Source organism: Pongo pygmaeus, chromosome 23 (assembly GCF_028885625.2).
Source record: "Pongo pygmaeus isolate AG05252 chromosome 23, NHGRI_mPonPyg2-v2.0_pri, whole genome shotgun sequence".
In the NCBI taxonomy this organism is placed as follows: Eukaryota; Metazoa; Chordata; class Mammalia; order Primates; family Hominidae; genus Pongo; species Pongo pygmaeus.
Genome location: NC_085931.1, coordinates 39,163,288 through 39,186,115, shown reverse-complemented (window position 1 = coordinate 39,186,115; position 22,828 = coordinate 39,163,288). Strand labels below are relative to the sequence as shown.

At 37.9% G+C, this 22,828-nt stretch overlaps 1 protein-coding gene across 4 annotated transcripts in view; it reads left to right on the top strand.

Moving 5' to 3' along the window:
- TTC28 (tetratricopeptide repeat domain 28) overlaps window positions 1-22,828 on the top strand; it is a 740,175-nt gene that overhangs the window by 384,155 nt on the left and 333,192 nt on the right. For all 4 annotated transcript variants that reach the window (XM_054470478.2, XM_054470479.2, XM_054470481.2 and 1 more), the window contains 2 exons: window positions 11,819-11,966; window positions 21,386-21,658. In XM_054470478.2, the coding sequence (XP_054326453.2) occupies window positions 11,819-11,966; window positions 21,386-21,658 (421 nt within the window). The remainder of the gene's footprint in view (window positions 1-11,818; window positions 11,967-21,385; window positions 21,659-22,828) is intronic.

Genomic DNA, 22,828 nt, shown 5'->3' with positions numbered 1-22,828 from the left:
GCCAGCAGTGGGTTTCCTGATTTGTTTTGGTTTTTCTTTCCCATCTGGTGTTACCAGCTTGGATTCAAAGGCAGCTTCAAATGAGGATGCACTTACTGGGTGCAAACAGAAAGTGTGCCAAGAAAAGCCTTCTCTTTGGTCAGAGAAGCAAAAAAGGGAACTCTTAATGTCAGAAAGAATAAAGAAAATCTGGTTTTCTTAACATTCTCTCACAATCCACACTCCAGGCAAGTCAGCAGTAATGGGGATCATGAAAGCGGTGGAGGCAGCCGGGGCAGTGGCTCATGTCTGTCATCTCGGCACTGTGGGAGGCCGAGGCAGGAGGATCACTTGAGTCCAGGAGTTTGAGACCAGCCTGGACAACATAGTAAGACTCTCATCTCTTAAAAAAAAAAATTAATTAGCTGGGTGTGGTGGCGCACACCTGTACCCCCAGCTACTTGGGAGGTTGAGTTGGGAGGATCACTTGAGCCCAGGATGTCAAGGATGCAGTGAACCATGATCACACCACTGTGCTCCAGCCTGGGTGACAGAGCAAGACCCCAAAACAACAAGCAAAAGTGGTGTATAATGGGCAGGAATCTGAATTCTGAGGAAGGAGACCCTTCTCTCTGACTATAGGAGCTGTGGTCTTAAGGGTACAGATTGATTTACAATACTTTTTTCCTCTCTCTGCATTTTCACTGCTTGATACTTTATGTAGACATAATTACAGGATATGTATGGCAACACAGGGAAACTAAAGTCCTACCTTTTGGCTGGAGATAGGAAGGAAGACAGTCAGAGAGCTGGAAAGTGTTGAAGATATCAGATATAGGAGTGAGCTCATGAGAGCAATCCCATTATGTGGTGTATGGTTCTTGCCCTAAATAGCATGCCAAAGGCTGTGAAAAGTATAGGATAGGCCACTATCCAGTTCTCAGAACACTCAGTGGTGCATATGAAGGACAGGTCCTAGTAGAACAACAAAACCTGTGAAAAGTAAACTGACATTGGGAATAAAGTCTATAAAATGTGTGTTGAAACTTATCGCCTGAATCTAACTAGGTAAATTGTTTGTTAAAACAATAACTACGTTCTTCTTAAAATATAAACAGGATATAAAGATTCATAAGATAATAACAAAATATCCAGAATATAAACACCAAAGTTACTTGGCCTATGAAAGACCAAGGAAATCTCAACTCACAAGGAAATCAGTCAATAGACACCAACTCTAAGATGACATAAAGGTTAAAATTATCACACAAAGATTTTAATAGTAGCTATTACAACCATTCTCTAAGAAGTAAAGGCAACCCTTATAACAAATGGAAAGACAGAAACACTCAGAAAAGAAATAAAAGATATAAAAATGAATAAGTAAATGTTTTAAAACATAAAAGTACAGGAACAGGCAGGGTGCAGTGGCTCAAGCCTATAATCCCAGCACTTTAGGAGGCCAAAGCAGGAGGATCACTTGAGCCCAGGAGTTTGAGACCAGCCTAGATAACATAGCGAGATCCTCTCTCTAAAAAAAAAAAAAGTTTAAGTTAGCCAGGCATGGTAGTGCATACCTGTAGCCCCAGCTATGCAGGAGGCTTAAGTGGGAGGATCACTTGCACTCAGGGGTTCAAAGCTGCAGTGAGCCATGATCATACCACTGCATTCCAGCCTGGATAACAGAGTAAGAACTTGTCTCAAAAAAAATTAATAATAATAGCATGCAAAATTCAATCATATTTCATACTGGCAAGGAACAACTGAAAACTGAACTTTCAAAAATAATAGCTCCAAAAAGTGAATTATTTAGATGTAAGTGTAACAAAATATGTGTAAGAGATTTACAATGAAAACTAAAAAAATGCACATGAAATAAATCAAAATGAAAACATAAATGGGGAAACATAGCCTGTTTATGAACTGAAAGACTAAATATAGTTATGATGCCAGTTCTCCCAAAATTGAACCAATACAAATAGATTTAACATAATGCCGATAAAAATCAAACAGATATTTTGTACATATAGACATCTGAGTCTAAAAAGATTTATATGGAAAAGCAAAGAAACTAAAATAGCCAAAGCAATTTTGAAAAGAAAAAGTTGGATGCATCATAGAACCCAATTTTAAAACTTCCTAAAAAATTACAGTAATCAACACAATGTAATGAGAGAGGAGAAAGGAAGAAACAGGTCAGGCAGGCAGTTAGGGTAGGTCCTCTGTTGAATTCTTTCAAGCAAAAGAACAGCCTGCAGGCATAGATAAGGGAACTTGCACAGTCAGACTTGCCTAAGACATGCCCATAGCCACACAGATAAGAAAGGCTGCACAGGTGACTTGCCCAAACACACCTGCAATGGAAAATTCCATCCCTTGACACATGTGCAGAAAGCAGAATAAAGCAATATGGAGTAACTCAAGCTTAGGGCCTGCATGCGCATTAAAAGAATGGGATGGAACTACCAGAACTTCGTGCCTTATGCAAATAAGACACCCAGCCCTCATCAGTTTCTTATAAAAGTCTTTGCATTTAACTGTAAAAACAGCACCCCTCTTCTGGATCCCTTCACCACAGCTGAGAGCTTTCTTCTTTCACTTATGAAACTTTCACTCCAACCTCATCCTTTGTGTCCATGCTCCTTAATTATCTTGGTCATGAGATAAAGAACTCTAGGTAATACCTCACAACTGAGACTGCTACATTGTGGTGCATTGGTGAGACTGTAACAGTAATATTGTGAAGGGGTAGATACATATCAGTAGAACAGAAGAGAGTCTAGGAATAGACCCACACAACTATGAACAATTGATTTTTTTACAAAGGTGGAAAAGGAACTAAAAAAGAAAGGAACTTACTCTTTTCAATAAATGGCATTGGAACAATTGGACATTCATATAAATAAAAATGAACCTAAAACACTGTTTTGCACCTTATATAAGAATTAACTCAAACTGGACCACAAATCTAAATGTGAACAAGTAAAACTATAAGAATTTTAGAAGAAAATGTTTGTAACCAAGGGTTAGATAAAAAGTTCTTAAACATGGTAACAAGGAGGAATCTAAGCAAAAATGGAGAAGTAGATATCATAGCTCCAAGGGCCTGTCCCTCTGAAGCAATATAAAAAACTAAAGAAAAATTGTCAATACCAACTTTGTCAGAACTGTAGAACACAGTCACAGGTTTACACCAGTTAAAAAAAAAATAATCCAAATCCAGAAGAAAGCAACTTCAAAATGGCATAAAAGTCTTTGACATTTTAGCTTCACCTTGTCCCATCCTCCTCCCTGGCTTGTTGACAGTCTTAAACTTGACATTCTGCATTCCTATAGTGAGAACTAGGTCTCTGGTTCTCTAGGGAGCAGAGCAAACTTTATCTTCAAATAATTGTGTTTATCTGATCTAACCTGTCTGGGGACTACCTATATTATTAATGCAAGGTATCTGCCTTTGTTTCACCTACCTCAAAATTCCCTCAGGGAAGAAAAGCAGCAAATATTCCTCAAAAACACTGTAATGCAAACAAACAATCCCCAGCAACCTATACAGAAGACTACAGATAGTCCCCAGTACACAGCCAATCTGTACAAACTTGGAGAATTTTTTTTTCTTTTTTTTAGAGATAAGGTCTCACTCTGTTTCCCAGGCTGTAATGCAGTGGAACCATCATAGCTCACTATGGCTTTGAACTCTTGGGCTCAAGCAATTCTCCCACCTTAGCTTCCCAAGTAGCTAGGACTACAGGCACATGGCACTACATCTGACTAATATTTTAAATTTTCGTATAAAGAAATAGGGAGGGTGGCTGGTAAGATGGCTGAACAGGAGCAACTCTGGTCTGCAGCTCCCAGCGAGATCAATGCAGAAGGTGGGTGATTTCCCCATTGCTGGTGTGTGTTAGGTTTGTCAAAGATCAGATGGTGGTAGATGTGTGGTGTTATTTCTGAGGCCTCCGTTTTGTTCCATTGGTCTATATATCTGTTTTGGTACCAGTACCATGCTGTTTTGGTTACTGTAGCCTTGTAGTACAGTTTGAAGTCAGGAAGCGTGATGCCTCCAGCTTTGTTCTTCTTGCCCAGGATTGTCTTGGCTATGTGGGCTCTTTTTTGGTTCCATATGAAGTTTAAGGTAGTTTTTTCCAATTCTGTGAAGAAAGTCAGTGGTAGCTTGATGGAGATTAACATTGAATCTATAAATTACTTTGGATAATAAGGCCATTTTCACGATATTGATTCTTCCTATCCATGAGCATGGAATGTTTTTCATTTGTTTGTGTCCTCTCTTATTTCCATGAGCAGTGGTTTGTAGTTCTCCTTGAAGAGATCCGTCACATCCCTTGTAAGTTGTATTCCTAAGTATTTTATTCTCTTAGTAGCAGTTGTGAATGAGAGTTCACTCATGATTTGGCTCTCTGTTTGTCTGTTATTGGTTTATAGGAATGCTTGTGATTTTTGCACATTGGTTTTGTATCCTGAGACTTTGCTGAAGTTGCTTATCACCTTACGGAGGTTTGGGGCTGAGATGTTGGGGTTTTCTAAATATACAATCATGTCATCTGCAAACAGGGACAATTTGACTTCCTCTCTTCCTATTTGAATACGCTTTATTGCTTTCTCTTGCCTGATTGCCCTGACGAGAATTCCAATACTATGTTGAATAGGAGTGGTGAGAGAGGGCATCCCTGTCTTGTGCCAGTTTTCGAAGGGAATGCTTCCAGTTCTTGCCCGAATGGTATGATATTGGCTGTGGGTTTGTCATAAACAGCTCTTATTATGCTGAGATACGTTCCATCGTACTTAGTTTATTGAGAGGTTTTAGCATGAAAGGCTGTTGAATTTTGTTGAAGGCCTTTCCTGCATCTGTTGAGATAATCATGTGGTTTTGTCATTGGTTCTGTTTATGTGATGGATTACGTTTATTGATTTGCGTATGTTGAACCAGCCTTGCATCCCAGGGATGAAGCTGACTTGATCGTGGTGGATAAGCTTTTTGATGTGCTGCTGGATTCGGTTTGCCAGTATTTTATTGAGGATTTTCGCATCGATGTTCATCAGGGATATTGGTCTGAAATTCTCTTTTTTTTGTTGTATCTCTGCCAGGCTTTGGTATCAGGATGATGCTGGCCTCATAAAATGAGTTAGGATTCCTTCTTTTTCTATTGATTGGAATAGTTTCAGAAGGAATGGTACCAGCTCCTCTTTGTACCTCTGGTAGAATTTGCCTGTGAATCTGTCCGGTCCTGGACTTTTTTTGTTTGGTAGGCTATTAGTTATTGCCTCAATTTCAGAGCCTGTTATTGGTCTATTCAGGGATTCAAATTCTTCCTGGTTTAGTCTTGGGAGAGTGTATGTGTTGAGGAATTTATCCATTTCTTTTAGATTTTCTAGTTTATTTGCGTAGAGGTGTTTATAGTATTCTCTGATGGTAGTTTGTATTTCTGTGGGATCGGTGGTGATATCCCCTTTGTCATTTTTTATCACGTCTATTTGATTCTTCTCTCTTTTCTTCTTTATTTGTCTGCTAGTGGTCTCTCTAGTTGATCTTTTAAAAAAACTAGCTCCTGGATTCATTGATTTTTTGAAGGGTTTTTTGTGTCTCTATTACCTTCAGTTCTGCTCTGATCTTAGTTATTTCTTCCCTTCTGCTAGCTTTTGAATTTGTTTGCTCTTGCTTCTCTAGTTCTATTAATTGTGATGTTAGGGTATCGATTTTAGATCTCTCCTCCTTTCTCTTGTGGGCATTTAGTGCTATAAATTTCCCTCTACACACTGCTTTAAATGTTTCCTAGAGATTCTGGTACATTGTGCCTTTGTTCTCATTGGTTTCAAAGAACATCTTTATTTCTGCCTTCATTTCATTATGTACCCAGTAGTCATTCAGGAGCAGGTTGTTCAGTTTCCATGTAGTTGTGTGGTTTTGAGTGAGATTCTTAATCTTGAGTTCTAATTTGATTGCACTGTGGTCTGAGAGACAGTTTGTTGTGATTTCTGTTGTTTTATATTTGCTGAGGAGTGTTTTACTTCCAATTATGTGGTCAATTTTAAAATAAGTGCGATGTGTTGCTGAGAAGAACGTATATTCTGTTGATTTGGGGTGGAGAGTTCTGTAGATGTCTATTAGGTTCGCTTGGTCCAGAGCTGAGTTCAAGTCCTGGATATCCTTGTTAATTTTCTGTCTCGTTGATCTAATATTGACAGTGGGGTGTTAAAGTCTCCCATTATTATTGTGTGGGAGTCTAAGTCTCTTTGTAGGTCTCTAAGGACTTGCTTTATGAATCTGGGTGCTCCTATATTGGTTGCATATATATTTAGGATAGTTAGCTCTTCTTGTTGAATTAATCCCTTTACCATTATATAGTGGCCTTCTTTGTCTCATTTGATCTTTGTTGGTTTAAAGCCTGTTTCATCAGAGACCAGGATTGCAACCTTTGCTTTTTTTTTTTTTTTTGCTTTCTATTTGCTTGGTAGATCTTCCTCCATCCCTTTCTTTTGAGCCTGTGTATATCTTTGCACGTGAGATGGGTCTCCTGAATACAGCACACTGATGGGTCTTAACTCTTTATCCAATGTGCCAGTCTGTGTCTTTTAATTGGGGGGCATTTAGCAATTGTACTTATGGAGATAGAGTAGAATGATGGTTACCAGAGTCTGGGAAAGGGTAGTGTGTGTGTGGGGGCGAGTAAGGTGGGATAGTTAATGAGTAAAAAAATATAGTTAGATAGAATGAGTAAGATCTAGTATTTGGTAGCACAACAGGATAACCATAGTCTACAATAATTTATTGTACATTTAAAAATAACTAAAAGAGTATAATTGGATTGTTTGCAACACAGAAAGGATAAATGCTTGTGGTGATGGATACTCCATTTACTCTGATGTGATTATTATGCGTCGTATGCTTGTATTAAACTATCTTATGTATCCCATAAATATATATACCTACTGTGTACCTGTAAAAATTAAAAATACAAAGTTTTCAAAAATCAGTTTTTCTTTTAAATCCAAGGTTTACATATTCTCTAATTTTATCCTTTTCCATCACAATTGAACAAAGTTGTTTTGTATACATACAGTGATATTAAAGATTTTTAGTTTTGGCCTCTTATAATCATTTTTGCTTTTGACCCAGTTATGTTAAATTATTAATCAGTGGTGCTGCTTTTTAAAAACTAGCATCAGCATTTCTATTTTCCCCATTTCTAATCATCTTTAAAATAAAGGGAAAATTTAGTAAAAAAGTCATGTGATTTACAAGTATACTTGAACATTGAACAAAGATAGTGATTATATGGAAAGCATATATTCACTAGAAGATGTAAAACCATGTTATAATTAGAAATAATTATTCTTCAGGAGATTTTAAAAGTTCAAATTCCAAATTTGAAATATGGACTAAGAATATTAAAGTAGGCCGGGCGCGGTGGCTCATGCCTGTAATCCAGCACTTTGGGAAGCCAAGGTGGGTAGATCATTTGAGGTCAGGAGTTTGATACCAGCCTGGCCAACATGGTGAAACCCTGCCTCCACTAAAAATACAAAAATTAGCCGGGAGTGGTGGTGTGCACCTGAACTTCCAGCTACTTGGGAGGCTGAGGCAGGAGAATCACTTGAACTGGGGAGGTGGAGGTTGCAGTGAGCTGAGACTGTGCCACTTCACTCCAGCGTGGGTGACAGCAAGACTGTCTCAAAAAAAAAAAAAAAAAAAAGAATATTAAAGTATAACATTTGAAAATATAGATAAAATCAAAGGCAGATTATTTGCAAATACTTGAAATAAGTACTAGGTTATGCATTGTACATATGAGTATATACTATTCTATGTATCATTAAATATTACATATATTTATTACATATGTTGTTATACACAAGTACCTGTGAACATAGTAGTTTACCTCGTTACTCATTTAGGCCAAGGGAGAGTAGGATATTAGGTTATTGTTTGGTTCAGTGACATTTTGGAATTCTGAACCAGGAATGATGTGTTGAAAGTAAAGACTAAAGGTCTTTCCTTGCTTCCGGAGGTACTTGCTGAGTGAATCATTTACTGTTTCACTTATTTAGCCTTTCAGTGTTTTTATTTCAACCCTCTGGGGTGAGAGAAATGCCATTTAGTAAAAAGCAAATGCTAATAATACTAACAATTTTAACAATAGGGCATAAATACTTTGGTCATTAATTACATTTTTGTTACCTCTGAAATTTTACAGCATTAATTACTTTTAGTTATCATTTACTGCAGCCAGCAGTCAAGACACTTAGAGCTTTTTATATTTTTTCCCTCTTGACTGTGAGCACCTTGAGGGTGCTCTTGTCTTGTTTTCTTTGTGTGTGTGTGTGTGTGTGTGTGTTATGTGTCACAGTGCCTGGCACTGTTGATTTTTAGGGAATGTTAATTGAGAGAAAGAAGTAATGGAAACTTATTCTTGTAATCCAGTTGTCTTTATATGATTTGTGAAGTCATTTAGTAATATGCATGGAATAATCACTGTGGTGTATTTGTGGTGACCAACAAGAAAATAAATGAATGGAACACTTGAAAATCTAGGCATCCCACTTTTTAGTCCAGTGTATTAACTAGCTCCCTATACATTTCTCTTCTTCTTGGCTAACGCTTCAGCCTAAAATCATTGTACTTAGGGTATAGGTGTTCTCAACAGTTAGTCCATGTTGCCCTTTCTTCTCCATCTGCTCCCAAACCAATGACCAGCATGTGGTGTATGTTTGGTGAGTTCATGAAGTAAGTGTGTATATGATCTGATGTTGACTGGGCACCAAGTATTCAACATTGCCCTAGAGACCCCCATCTTTGGCATGCTGCACATATACTGCCTCTGTATATATAAGTTTGTACTTCTCTCAGATGAAGTGGCTTTCTGTGAGACCTGTGATAATAAGATAAACATTAGTAGCTGGAACCCATAGAAGGAGAAGCAGATAGGCTATTGGCAGGTCACATCAGTTTTCCTGAAGCTTGGATAAACAGCTGTGAATCTCAACATATCCTGACCTTTGCTTTGGAGAAGGCTGGCAAGCCTATGGGTGGCTGTTATCTAGCTCAGAACTTGGTAATACCAATTTATTTTAGTCAGGTGGCTTAGATTTTGTCTGGGAGCCTTACAGCAATGAGAATTCTCAATTATATAGTTTCTTGACTGCTCTTAGTCTTTTATGGAACAAGAGAAAGAATGAATGAGACAGTGATAGAAATTGAATAATATTATATTGAATGCTAAAATATTTAAAATATTTATTGGACTCTCTTGTATTCTGTTAGTCTATAATTATGTGTTCTTATTAAGATTCTTTTCCCATTAGCTAATAACAAAAATAGCTAATTTCATTGGGTGCTTAACTCTTTGCCAAGTACTGTACTGGATTCTCTTTATTCTATTTCAATAACTCACAATCTAGGTTTTATCATCAGCTTGAACTCCATAGTGGCATATCTCTCACAAAAGTATAAAGAACTCATTTTTTATTCAACAGCCATTTGTACACGCAATGAATATTGCATGGATAAATGTTGGGAGAGCCCCACTCTATGAGTTTGGAACAGGGAGTTGTCAGAGCTATACTCATTATGCTATCTTTACAGGGATACAACCCTAAGCTTTTAACAGGTAAAATCTTACAAAGTTGGATTAGGGATTCTGGAAGGGCATAAGGGAAGACCAAAGATGACCTTTGAACCTTCTCTCCTTTACCACTTTTTAAAATCTTTTCTTGAAGGAAGGAAACCAAGATTGTGGGAGGCATGGTCCAGTCTTACCTTTTCTTATCTAATTTATAAGCGTTCTAAGAAAACAAAACATGCACCTTCTCCTTGAGCTCCTGTGTGAATATGAGACCAAAGCTTGCATTTAACACTGAACTTTACCTACCTCCCTAGCAGTAGGTAAATCATACTTTTCAGTGCTTTTATTTGGCAGACAGGAAAATTAGTTGCCCTCTCAAGTAAGTAATGTTTTGCTTCAAATATGTAAGAAGTTATCAGAATTCATTGATACTAACTTAAGATTTTTTTCTTATAATATGTGAAATCAGTAACTAAGACATTTTTTGTGTCTCTTAATAAGTTTACAGTTATTTGGCATATTTGTATATAAAAACATAAATATGTATATTTTTAGTTTAGTTTTAATATAGCATTTCTGTACTTATGTAAACTATAGTTATTTTTAGTTGGAATATACTGTTGCCTCTTGCAATATAGAAACTACCTAAAAAGTGAAATGAAAAAGGTAATGAAAAATGTTTGTAAACACATTAAAGATTAAAACAGTGGCTGAGTCCAGTGAAGGGAAGTGATCCTATGAATTAGTAATGAAAGTGCTTTTACAGGTTATTATCTTACTGGGGTCTGAGTTTTAACAGCTGCTGGTACTTTAATAGAAGCCTGAGTAGTCTGTAATAATTTGAGTATTCATTCTGTTTATGGATTGTTTTTTAATAGAAACACTGAATGGTGTTGCCTCTCTTAAATTACCTTAAATAGTCATTATAAAAATAAGATAAGTAAATATATCTTGTAAACACGAAAGGTGCTTTCTCACTCTCTGTGTATATGCATTTGTAATATAAAATTTTTAAATTATGTATTTTTTATTGAGTGGTAGTTTTAAGAGTTTGAAACTTCATTTAGATCCCATGAATACAATTTGTGACAATTTCTAAGTATATTGGGTTGAAAAAAAATAAGTTTGTGTTATAAATAGAATTGTAAGAATATTTCAGTTGAATAAGAGACCAAGTATTTTAGAAGAAGATGTTGTCATATAAGCAATGAATATGTTAATTATATGTTATTTGTATGTATTATTTAATTAGGTACACACCTAATTTGCTGGTTGTATACAAGTAACACTTTGTCACCTGCTTGGTTTTACTCTGTGTAGTTGAAAACAAACTGCAGCCTGGGTGCAGTGGCTTATGCCTGTAATCTCAGCACTTTGGGAGGCTGAGGTGGGAGGATCGCTTGAGCCCAGGAGTTCAAGGCTGCAGTGAGCTAGGATTGCGCCACTGCACTCAAGCCTGGTTGAAAGAGTGAGACCCTCTGTCTATTAAAAGAATGAAAAAGAGAAAAGAAAACAAATGGCAGTTTCTTAAAACTATTCTAAAATTCTAAAATTTAAGTATTTAAATATCTTACTAATTCTCTGGTCTTTTCTGCAGTTAGTTAGAAGGAGGAATGTTTTCCTGTAATCACAATTGATAATACTAGTTTTTAAAATAATTCACTTAAAGAATACAAAGAATTCTTTTGGTTTCTAAGCAAAGCACACATATAGGTAATTGCTTTTAAATATTATGTGTGAAACAACACATTAAAAGTAAGTAGCCATGTTGTGTTACTCATTATTAAAATTATCTTAACAGTAATCACACACTCATTTGTTCCTTTGTAATTATTTAAGAGGGGGAAATAGAAAATAAGTAGAATTCATCTCATTTATTTTTGCACTGTACTAGATACTTAGGTGAGATATAAAGAAATCTTCAAGTCCCTTTCCTGAGGAGCTTATGGCATTAAAGGTGGGATAAGAAATATTTTAAAAATACTTCAAAAACAATAAATGTAACGTGTGAATAAATACCAAAGAATGTGATAAAATTCATGTGTCTTAGAAGTGAAAAGATGAAAATTTTAAATAGAAGTTGCCTGATAAAAGTATGCTTATGATGTTAGAAGTTAGTTCATTTCATTACGAACTGTTCACTAGGTTGTTAAATCAAGTACATCTCAATCTTAGTTCTTCTGACCTGTTGTTCTAGTAAAGAATCACCATCAGCCTTGTTGGAGCACAGGCAAAACATGCATTATATCTTTTATTTCTAGGCGTACTTCCGACAGGGTGTTGCCCTCCAGTACCTTGGACGTCATGCCGATGCCCTGGCAGCCTTTGCATCTGGACTGGCTCAAGACCCCAAGAGTCTCCAGCTTCTGGTGGGGATGGTGGAAGCCGCCATGAAATCTCCCATGAGAGGTAAATATGATAAAAGTACTTGGTATAACATTAATTTAAAGAAGATCATTTCTAGCCTTCCAAGACTTTAGGCTCAGGCACAGAGAATTGATAGGTTATCAAATTTGCTAAGATTTGATATTTTAGACCAAGGAAGATCAAGAATCACTGTCAACAAGTGATGTTAATGAGGCAGAATAGTATGGTAGAAGGGCCACTCACCTAGAAGTTTGTGGACCTATATTACATTCTTAAATTTTTCATTAACTAACTGTATGACAGTGGGTAAATGGATCAACTTCTCTGGCTTTCGGGATTATTTAAAAACCCTTATAGTTTTTCTGTAGTCTGAAATTCTGTAATTCTAAACCACAACACTTTTAGTAGGAAATTGATTCTCAGATGGACCAACATATGCCTTCTAGAAATACTCAAATAAGAGAAGACATTTGACATTCTTATATTTCATAAAAGAAATACATATCTAATTGTAGGCTGTGTCTCAAATTTTTCAGAGGAGCATTAAAAGATTATGTTGAATTAAAAGAAGAAAGAAACAAGACAGATACCAGTTTACATATTTTCTCCCTGTTCTTACTTCTACTTTACACTGGTTGGTATTCTGGAACAAGCAAAAGAATGGATTGAAAATGGTACTGTAGGTTGGAGGAGTTCTGAGGCCCAAAACAGATTGGCTTCATTTTGAGGAATGTTGATTTTTGAGGAATGAATTCTTGGGAAGATTTGACTAAAAGTATGTATAGCAATTGCTATCTTTGGGGAGTGATGGAGACACCGAAGCAGATTTATGGTAGACAGTAGACAGCTAATAATGATTCATTTTAATCAGGGTATGTCAAGCAGAACTCTGTTTTTCAGTCTGAAGTGGTATGTTTTTGAATTTTTCATATGGAAAAATGAACCTAAAATTTTTGATGGCAGCATCATTCAACATTTTATCTAGTTTTGAAAATGTTCGCAGCCTTAGATATTTTTAATATACTAGTTAGTATTATACTTGGCTCAAAGTATGTGCCAAATAAAAGTTTGCTAAACTAAACGGTACTCATTTGGTCTCTGGGTAATTCATAGCTATAAAAAATATTTTCCTGAAATTCAGGGATTTCATATTTTAGGAAGAAAGTGTTAAGAAAACCTCTCTCTTCAGGCGATTTTATAAACTCTACAAAGCTGAGGTTTTGCCACAGGCTGAAACCTCCTGGGGACCTGCTGTTAATAAGCTCTGACTGGCCAGGCATGTTGGCTTATGCCTGTAATCCCAGCACTTTGGGAGGCTGAGGTGGGCAGATCACGAGGTCAGGATTTTGAGACCAACCTGACCAACACGGTGAAACCCTGTCTCTACTAAAAATACAAAAAATTAGCTGGGTGTGGTAGTGCGCGCCTGTAATCCCAGCTACTCAGGAGGCTGGGGCAGGAGAATCGCTTGAACCTGGGAGGTGGAGGTCACAGTGAGCCGAGATTGCACCACTGCACTCCAGCCTGGCTGACAGAGTGAGTCTCCATCTCAAAATAAATAAATAAATAAATAAATAATAAACAAACTCTGACTTAGAGCAGATGCATTTTGGAGCTCCAGGGCTTAGGGAGCAGGGGCAGAATGGACAATAAGAAAAAAATCATCCTATCTCTCCTTTCCATTTTCTAGTTTTTTCTTGTTCTCTCCCTACACCCCTCCACAAGGAATTTACATGGAACATTTTTTATTTAGTTCATGAAGATACTACCTCTTTATTCTGAGGTGCTTCTGCTGCTGCCTTAGAATATTGGAGTGAATGTACTGAGATCAGTAGAATCATACTTACCATTTTGCCTTTGAAGCGATCTATTTAGATAAATGTAGGGAAATCTTCCCTGCGCTGCTGGAAATAGCTCAGAGCTGCTGTCACCCTTAGGGTTTTCTCTACCAGGTTCTTTCCCATCTTATGTAAGTGACCTAAGGCTGAACCTGGAGAAAGCACCTTCTTACTGGTGCCTGGAGTGCTTCAATATCTTCTTCTCTTCCCTTAAGGCAATTTAATTTATCTGATTTATTTTTAGCATTGTCTTTACCACTGTATCTATTCCAGGTGGGCTTTTCTTACCAACAATTTATGGAGTATGTTACATTGCACAGTATTGTTCTGTGCATCATCCCACATCTTAATGACCTCTCTTTTTGTCATATGGTTGTAATTGACAAAATTTCTCATCATTTGCTGCCCACTTTTTTTTTTTTTGAGACGGAGTCTCGCTCTGTCGCCCAGGCTGGAGTGCAGTGGCGCCATCTCAGCTCACTGCAAGCTCCGCCTCCCGGGTTGACGCCATTCTCCTGCCTTAGCCTCCTGAGTAGCTGAGACTACAGGTGCCCGCCACCACGTCCGGCTAATTTTTTCTATTTTTAGTAGAGACGGGGTTTCATCGTGTTAGCCAGGATGGTCTCAATCTCCTGACCTCGTGATCCTCCCGCCTTGGCCTCCCAAAGTGCTGGGATTACAGGCGTGAGCCACCGCGCCCGGCTGCTGCCCACTTTTTTAGCCGTTGTTTATTTTAGCCTCGTGCAGCTTCCTAAGTTTTGCCATTGTTGCAGAGCTGTGCAGTTTGGGTCACTTTACATATACGTCTGATCTGTTATGTCAGTTGTTTTTGTTTTTTTTTTTTTTTTTTTTTGTATTTTAAAGGCTAGTCAAGTGAAGCAGTGAGAATGGAGAAGGATAAATCTGTAACTGGTTGTGATCAGTTAGTTGTAACTACTATTGCACTCAGACCAGCCTGTTTTGTAATCCTTGAATGCAGCAGAGAAAACTGGTCCTGGTGCTTCTACAAGCAGACAAAACTCTCATGACCTGCACAGTGTTCCTGTGGTTTGGTCTTTGTGGAAGTTTTAAGATTTTATTTCTTTTAAGGCAGGGCCAATCTATATTAATATACCCTTTCTCCCATATAAATACATTTTTCCACACTGATGCTCATTTGATTTTTTATTATTGTTACCTGTATTTCTAACTGATTAAATCTGTTTTACTTTATTTTTTTAGTTTCACTCATGCACACAAATCAGATATCAGCTAAACCTTTTCTCCTGTGGGTATACTTACATTATTTTATATGATGTATTTCTCTTAAATCATTAATGAAAATATAAAATAAATATAAATTGATACTTTCTTATATGTGATTTCTCAAGTAATCCTTTTACCATATTCTATTTCTTTTTTAAGATAATCTTTCAGCAATTTCAGTTTATTGTATCTTACAAACATTTAAGCAAATTTGGGTGTTGTAGCGTACTATTACTGCCAACCATGGATTTATTAATGTAATTACCAAGTGAGATTGAGTTTACCTTTATTTGTTCCTCTAAAGATGCTAGGGCTGCTTCTTGCTGAGGACCTCTTGTGTATATTGTGTCTCTTCCTGTTAATTTGGCAATCTAAAAACTATTACATTTATGGTCTATCACCTGTTGTGGTGTTTCCACCAGCTCCTGGGGACCCAGGGAAGCTGATTTTATGAAGTGCTGATGGAAAATGCCTGTTAAATGTATAAGCTTTTCTTGCAGGGTCAAGTTGGGGCTCACCTTTTATTTGCCTAATTGTCTACCCTAAGTGGGCTCATTCCCTCTGATTCTCTTTTAGGTGGGAGTCACTTTTCACAGGAGGCTTCCTTCTGAAATGTTATGTTAAAAGCATAGGCTCGGGCACCTGTAATCCTAGCTACTTGGGAGGCTGAGGAAGGAGAATTGCTTGGACCCGGGAGGCGGAGGTTGCAGCGAGCTGAGATCGTCTCCCTGCACACCAGCCCGGGTGACAGACAGAGTGAGACTCCGTCTTAAAAAAACAAAAAACAAAAACATAGGCTTCTTCCCCCAAAAGACTGGACTCTAATTCCAGCACTGCCATTTGCTAGTCCATTGGCTGAGCAAGGTTGCTTCCTTTCTCTATACTTCAGTCTGTATCCATAGAGAGAAATTATAATATCCATCTCCTAATGTTGTTTTGAAGGTCAAGAACTAGCGTCTAAAGGCAGGCCTCTGTAGGATGCTTTTTCCTCTGCAGTGTGTTGCCATTCTTCTCACCGAGGAGTGGAAGCAGCAGCAGTACAAATTGCTCTTATGTTTAGGGCAGGCATAGTGGTGTGGATGTGGAAGGAACACTACGTAGTACCTAAGGTCCTCTTTATGAGCACTCACTGGAGAAGTTTCTCTCAAGCCTTAGTAGAAAAGACCTTGCTTCTCTTTCCTTCTTATCTCCAGATATTCTCAACTAAAACTACCTGCAGTTCCTAGAAAACACTATGGTTTCTCCGTCTCTGATTTCTATTCAGGTACCACTTCCTTTGGGAAGCCTTCCCAGACCTACCCTGATAGAGTTAATAACAACTTTCTCTTTTGGGGTCCCATAGCACATTTTACCACTTCTAAGAACTCTGGATTAAAAGTTATATTATTATTATTATTTTGAGACAGGATCTCACTCTGCCACCTAGGCTGGAGTACAGTGGCATGGTCATGGCTCACTGCAGCCTCGACTTTCACGGGCTCAGGTGATCCTCCCACCTCAGCCTCCTGAGTAGCTGGGACTGTAGGTCTGTGTCACTACGCCCGGCTAATTTTTGTATTTTTTATAAACATGAGGTTTCACCATGTTGCCCAGGCTGGTCTTGAACTCCTGGGCCATTGGCCTTGGCTCCCAAAGTGCTGGGATTACAGGTGTGAGCCACCATGCCTGGTCTCATTATTTTATGTATTACAAAGAAAGAAAAAAACTACCGACTATTATGATGACACATATTTTTATTTTATGTTTTCCGAAAGAGCTCTTTTAGGCCCCTTTAGATATAAAAGTGACACACCATTTCATAGCACTGTTGAGTTCAGAGGTATTAAATCCCAAATTCAGAGATTGTTAATATGTGAATAAATGTGCATCTCTGAACTGATGAAATACAGTATATCTCTTAGTTGAGTGTGATTTTGCTTATTATTAGCCTGTGCTACATTCCTACAAGCTCTTCAAGTGTTAGGAAATATGATTTTGTTCATGTTAAATTTTTAAAGCCTTTACATTTCAAAAACACTTAATGGTTGATGAATTGATGTTGCAAAGGGCTTTATGTTCTTATGGAGTTGGTTTGACATTGCCTATTTCATGTATTATCCATAGGCTCTACAAAGAAAAGCATCTTAATAGCTATAGGCTGCCAAAACTGTGTTTCACCTAGCCTGATAAAATCACAAAATTAGTTCCTTTGCTAATAGCCCAAGTTTACTCTAAAATCGGAGTTAGAATAATAGAGTTGGAAATAATTGTAGTGATCACCTAAACATTTAGAAAACTTATCTTACCGCTTGTATATCTAGAGCTTTTGATTGTGGTTGTGGACCAATGAGACATAATTACAACCCAAGCAGAGAAATTTGATAGTAAAAAATTTTTAAATTTATATACAGTGAAATGGACTTTTGTGTGTGTATATCTGTACACATTGACATACATATATACATGAATAGATTTGTGTAACAATCACCAGTTTCAACCTACACATTTGACCAAGTGAGAGACTGAGGCTATGTGACTTTTAAATACAGGTGTCTGTATGTATTTAGCTCAGTGTTTTCCCCATTATTTCACATCAACTTCCTTCCCTACAAGTATTCTTTGGTCAGTTCAAGCTGGCCTATTCAGCAATCCCTGTCATTTCATGTATCTATCTTCTCTGGCACTTCTGTTAGGACAAATCTTCTGCATAAAATGCCTTCTACTCTCAGAAAATAGCAAAGACTTGTCTAAGCCCTACTCTTTTTTCAAGAGATCAATTCGTGCTTCCATGAAGCTTTCCAGTTGCCCCTGATAATCCCTCCCTTTTCCAAACTCTTATAGCATGTTTTGTATATTATCCTTGCATTGATCTTTGCATTATAATTTATCTTTTGAAGTGTATTTCCTATATACCGAGAAGGGAAATTTTATCTTTTACTTCTCTTTCATCAGTTTCATTTTCCTCTAGTGAAAATGTGTACAATTAAAGATTTCTTTCTCTTTTGGGAATCTTCCAGATATTTCTTTCTGTGGCAATGTTCACTCTTCTTTCTACCATTGTTGTAGAATTTTAGAGGCTCAATTAGATGATTATTTCTCTAACTTAGCTGTGGTTGCTATGGGAAAAGATATCACCAAGTAAAGCATAGTGTCTTTGCTAGCTATCTGTCAATTTGGGCTGTCAGTTTAGGGCATTCTCCATCATACACTTCTGCTTCTGCCGTCTATAATAAAAGCTGAAAGCATCAGATCCTAATTTTCCCATTCTCCCTAGCAGCTGGGACCCCATCCTTGAATCAGAAGCTAAAGGTTCAAAGAAGAAAGGATAGCACAGAATTTGTTCTGGTGGTGGAGGTGGCAATGGTGACACTCATTTTCCAAGGGTGGCATTCAGTGAGGTGGTGTGGGAAGGAGCATGGTAAACTGTGGTGTCCTGTGTTTGGTTGCAATGGTTATGTTGCCTTCACCAGGCAGATTTTGTGGTATGATTTTGACTGAGGGTTTGGAGGCCTGGTTTTCCACCTTTCCCAGTAGTCAGTCAGTGTGTTTCTTTTTTTTTTTTTTTTTTTTTTTGACCAGCTATTTTTATTTTTATTTTTATTTATTTATTTATTTATTTATTTTTTAAGATTTTTAAAATTTATTATTATTATTATTATTATACTTTAGGTTTTATGGTACATGTGCGCAATGTGCAGGTAAGTTACATATGTATACATGTGCCATGCTGGTACACTGCACCCACTAACTCGTCATCTAGCATTAGGTATATCTCCCAATGCTATTCCTCCCCCCTCCCCCCACCCCACAACAGTCCCCGAAGTGTGATGTTCCCCTTCCTGTGTCCATGTGTTCTCATTGTTCAATTCCCACCTATGAGTGAGAATATGCGGTGTTTGGTTTTTTGTTCTTGCGATAGTTTACTGAGAATGATGATTTCCAGTTTCATCCATGTCCCTACAAAGGACATGAACTCATCATTTTTTATGGCTACATAGTATTCCATGGTGTATATGTGCCACATTTTCTTAATCCAGTCTATCATTGTTGGACATTTGGGTTGGTTCCAAGTCTTTGCTATCGTGAATAATGCGGTAATAAACATACGTGTGCATGTGTCTTTATAGCAGCATGATTTATAGTCCTTTGGGTATATACCCAGTAATGGGATGGCTGGGTCAAATGGAATTTCTAGTTCTAGATCCCTGAGGAATCGCCACACTGACTTCCACAAGGGTTGAACTAGTTTACAGTCCCACCAACAGTGTAAAAGTGTTCCTATTTCTCCACATCCTCTCCAGCACCAGTGTGTTTCTTTTCTGCTTACAAGCAGCCAAGATTGGTGATGTTGCTAGCAACTAAGAATCTTGCCTGGTGTGATGTCATAGAACCTGGGCTTAGAGCCCTGCAGTGTGTTCTTATCTTGGTTATGTCCCAAGCTTTCCAACTTCGGGTAAGTCACTTAAATACTCAGATTCTTCATTTCTAAGAGAGCATATTTTAAAAGTCTTTTCAACTCTAAAATTCTGTTATTTTTGTTTCTGCTAATTGGCCAGTGGGATGCTGATGTAATCAACATTGACTGCCAAACTCATCAGCAGACACCACCAAAATTCTGCTCACAGTATTTCATTATGGTATTGTGCTTTTGTATTCTAGCAATTCCTGGGTTCTTGTGCCTGTACTTAACCCCATTGGTTAGCTAGTGTTTACCAGCACTCTGCACGGCTTGAATCATGACAGATGTAAAAATGTTCTTTGTTCTCTGTTAGTGATCTGATTGAAGGAAAAAAATGCTTTAGGCACCCGCAGGTTTCCAGGTTTCCAGGTTTCAAGATTTCTGTGGCATTGTTGATTCAGACAAGAGCTTTTTAGTGGGGACTTTAGATTCAAAGTCATAAATTGTAAAAATTACATTTTAATGCAGTGCTGTTGGCTAGGAGACTCAAGATTTAAAGAGACCGCCCCTTTTATAGTTTTTTTTTTTTTTTTTTTACATGTGCATAGTGGAAAAACTAATGTGAAATAGTTTTTCAGGAAAGCTAATAATAAATGCTTTTTAAATGCCATCTCGTTGTAGGGCTATCATTAATACCTCTGCAGTTGTCTTTAAAGAAGAAAAGAGTTGGGAGAAGGAGCTTGGAGCTTATCTACATTCAAACTTAGCTTCAAATGGGAAAAAAATCTCCTGTGGCTTACTGACCCCATCTATGTTCTTTTAATACCATATGAAAATAAAATGAGACCAACATTAATTTTATCTTCCATCTTAATAAACAAATTCAGATGATTTCTTTATGGTTTCATTTATGACCACAACAAAAATGCATAATATTCTTCTAGTCGGGGGCTACTGGTCTCAGAAGCAGCAGTGGATACTGGGTTACCAGTGAGAATGACAAGGGTTTTGTTGGGAGAGCTTTTATTACATCTTCTAGGAAGAAATATGGACAGGGTTTATTAATCTGTCATTCAGATTCAAGTTTATCAGCCTGGGCGTGGTAACTCACACCAGTAATCTCAGCACTTTGGGAGGTCGAGGTAGGAGGATCGCTTGAGCCGAGGAGTTTGACACCAGCCTGACAATGTAATGAGACCTCATCTCTACAAAAATTTTTTGAAAATTAGCCACAGACGATGGTGTGTGCCTGTGGTCCTAGCTACTTGGGAGGCTGAGGTGGAAGGATTTACTTGAGTCTAGAAGGTTGAGCCTGCAGTGAGCCACGATTATGCCACTGCACTCCAGCCTGGGTGACGGAGCAAGACCTGTCACAAACAAACCTCTTATCAAATGCCAGACATGTTAGGGACTTTCACCTGTATTCATGATGAGTTTTCTGAGTATCCACATTGTGCCACTTGCTATGGAGTTACGGTAGTCCTATAGCAGTCTTTAGATTTAGCTGGAAAAATATTTAAAAAATTAATATGTGTAGAACAATTCTAAAATAGTTAATGACCAAACTGTGCAATACTATTAAAATGCAGCACAAGTTTGGATACACAGATTAATGTATGCCAGAGGAGGGCCTGGGGATATTCCCAGTACAAGTAGGACTTGAGGGATGTGCCTGTAATATTTTGAGAGGGGAACAGGACAGAAGAGAGGGAACTATTCAGGGAAAGTGGCACATGATGATCACAATGGCCAAAAGAAAGGATAAGACATATACATGCAAAAGTGAGGAGAAGGAAATTACTGGACTGGGGTTTGTGATACTAGTCAAAGAGATAAGTGGACAGTTAGGGTGGTGCTAGAATAAAGGTTGAAGAGTTTATACTTGAAATAAGCCACAAAAGATACGATAAACGTTTGCTTCTAGAGCATATTAGAAAAGATTGTTTTTGTATCATCCTACATTCTCCTATTATGTTGCTGTTATTGTTGTTTATTTTCAGACTCCCTCGAGCCCACTTATCAGCAGCTTCAGAAAATGAAACTGGACAAGAGTCCCTTTGTGGTCGTGTCTGTGGTTGGGCAGGAACTCCTGACAGCTGGCCATCATGGGGCCTCTGTGGTTGTCTTAGAAGCCGCACTGAAGATTGGCACCTGCAGCCTCAAACTGAGAGGTTCTGTTTTCTCTGCCCTGAGCAGTGCTTACTGGTCTCTTGGAAATACAGAGAAGAGCACCGGATATATGCAGCAGGACTTGGATGTAGCCAAGACCTTAGGTAGAGTGATGCTTCTCTATTTCAGTGCAGAAAGGGAACAAAGAAAGCTGAGTAACATGACATGAATGAGAATAATGTGCAATGAAAAGTGGTGGCCTGGTTGCTCACACTTGTAATCCCAGTGCTTTGGGAGGATTGCTTAAGGCCAGGAATTTGAGACCACCATGGGCAACATAGTGAGACCCTGTTTCTAAAAAAAAAAAAAAAAAAAAAAAAAGCTGGGTGTGGTGTACCTGTGTCTTAGCTACTCTGGAGGCCGAGGTGGGAGGATTGCTTGAGCCCAGGCATTCAAGGTTACACTTAGCTATGATGATGCTACTGCACTCCAACCTGGGCAACAGAGCAAAACCCTGTCTCTTAAACAAAAAATAAAACAAAGAAAAAAAAAGTGAGTGCCTCTAGAACATTCTCTGTTTTAGACTATTCAGGTCTTTACAGTTTTCTCATATAACAAGGTGCCAGCACTCCCAAAAGGCCGAGAGATGTGGAATAACATACTCATTGCCCTCTTCAGAGATTTGGGCTTACAAAATATGTCAAATGATAACATTGTTGGGTGAATCTTTCATCTTAGTTTTAATTTTTTCCTTCATTAGGATGCATCATCATTTTGTTGAAGGAGATAGTATAGTATAGAGGTTAAGAGTGTATACTGTGGAGCCTGACTACTGGGTTTAGAATCCTGGCTCTGCCACTTACTAGCTGTGTGACTTGGGGCAAGTTTCTTAACCTCTCTGTGACCCAGTTTTCTCATTTGTAAAATAAGTATGGCTTATGATTATGATGGTCATTATGGTGATTATTCAAGGACTTACAGGATTGGAGTAAGAGAAGGGATATGGTGCATCTACCACCAGCATACTTGTAAAGATTTTTTTTTGTAGATTTGGAGTCAAATGACTGAACCAACAAGCTGATGGTTGTTTAGAATCAAAGGTCATTAGCAGGGCAATGAGGACTCAAACAGCAGCTAGTTTGTGTTAAGGTCTTTAACCTTTTGTTTCCAAGACACCTAAGTCCCTGTCTGCAGTTGTATGTTATGACAATAATAGCAGTTGTTATCCAGAGATTTAAATTCTAGGACAGTAACTCCCCACATAGGGTCTTGTGGAAGAAACAAATACTTTTCTAAAAGAAGATAAGTGAAATCTTAGCTAATAAATCTGTGGC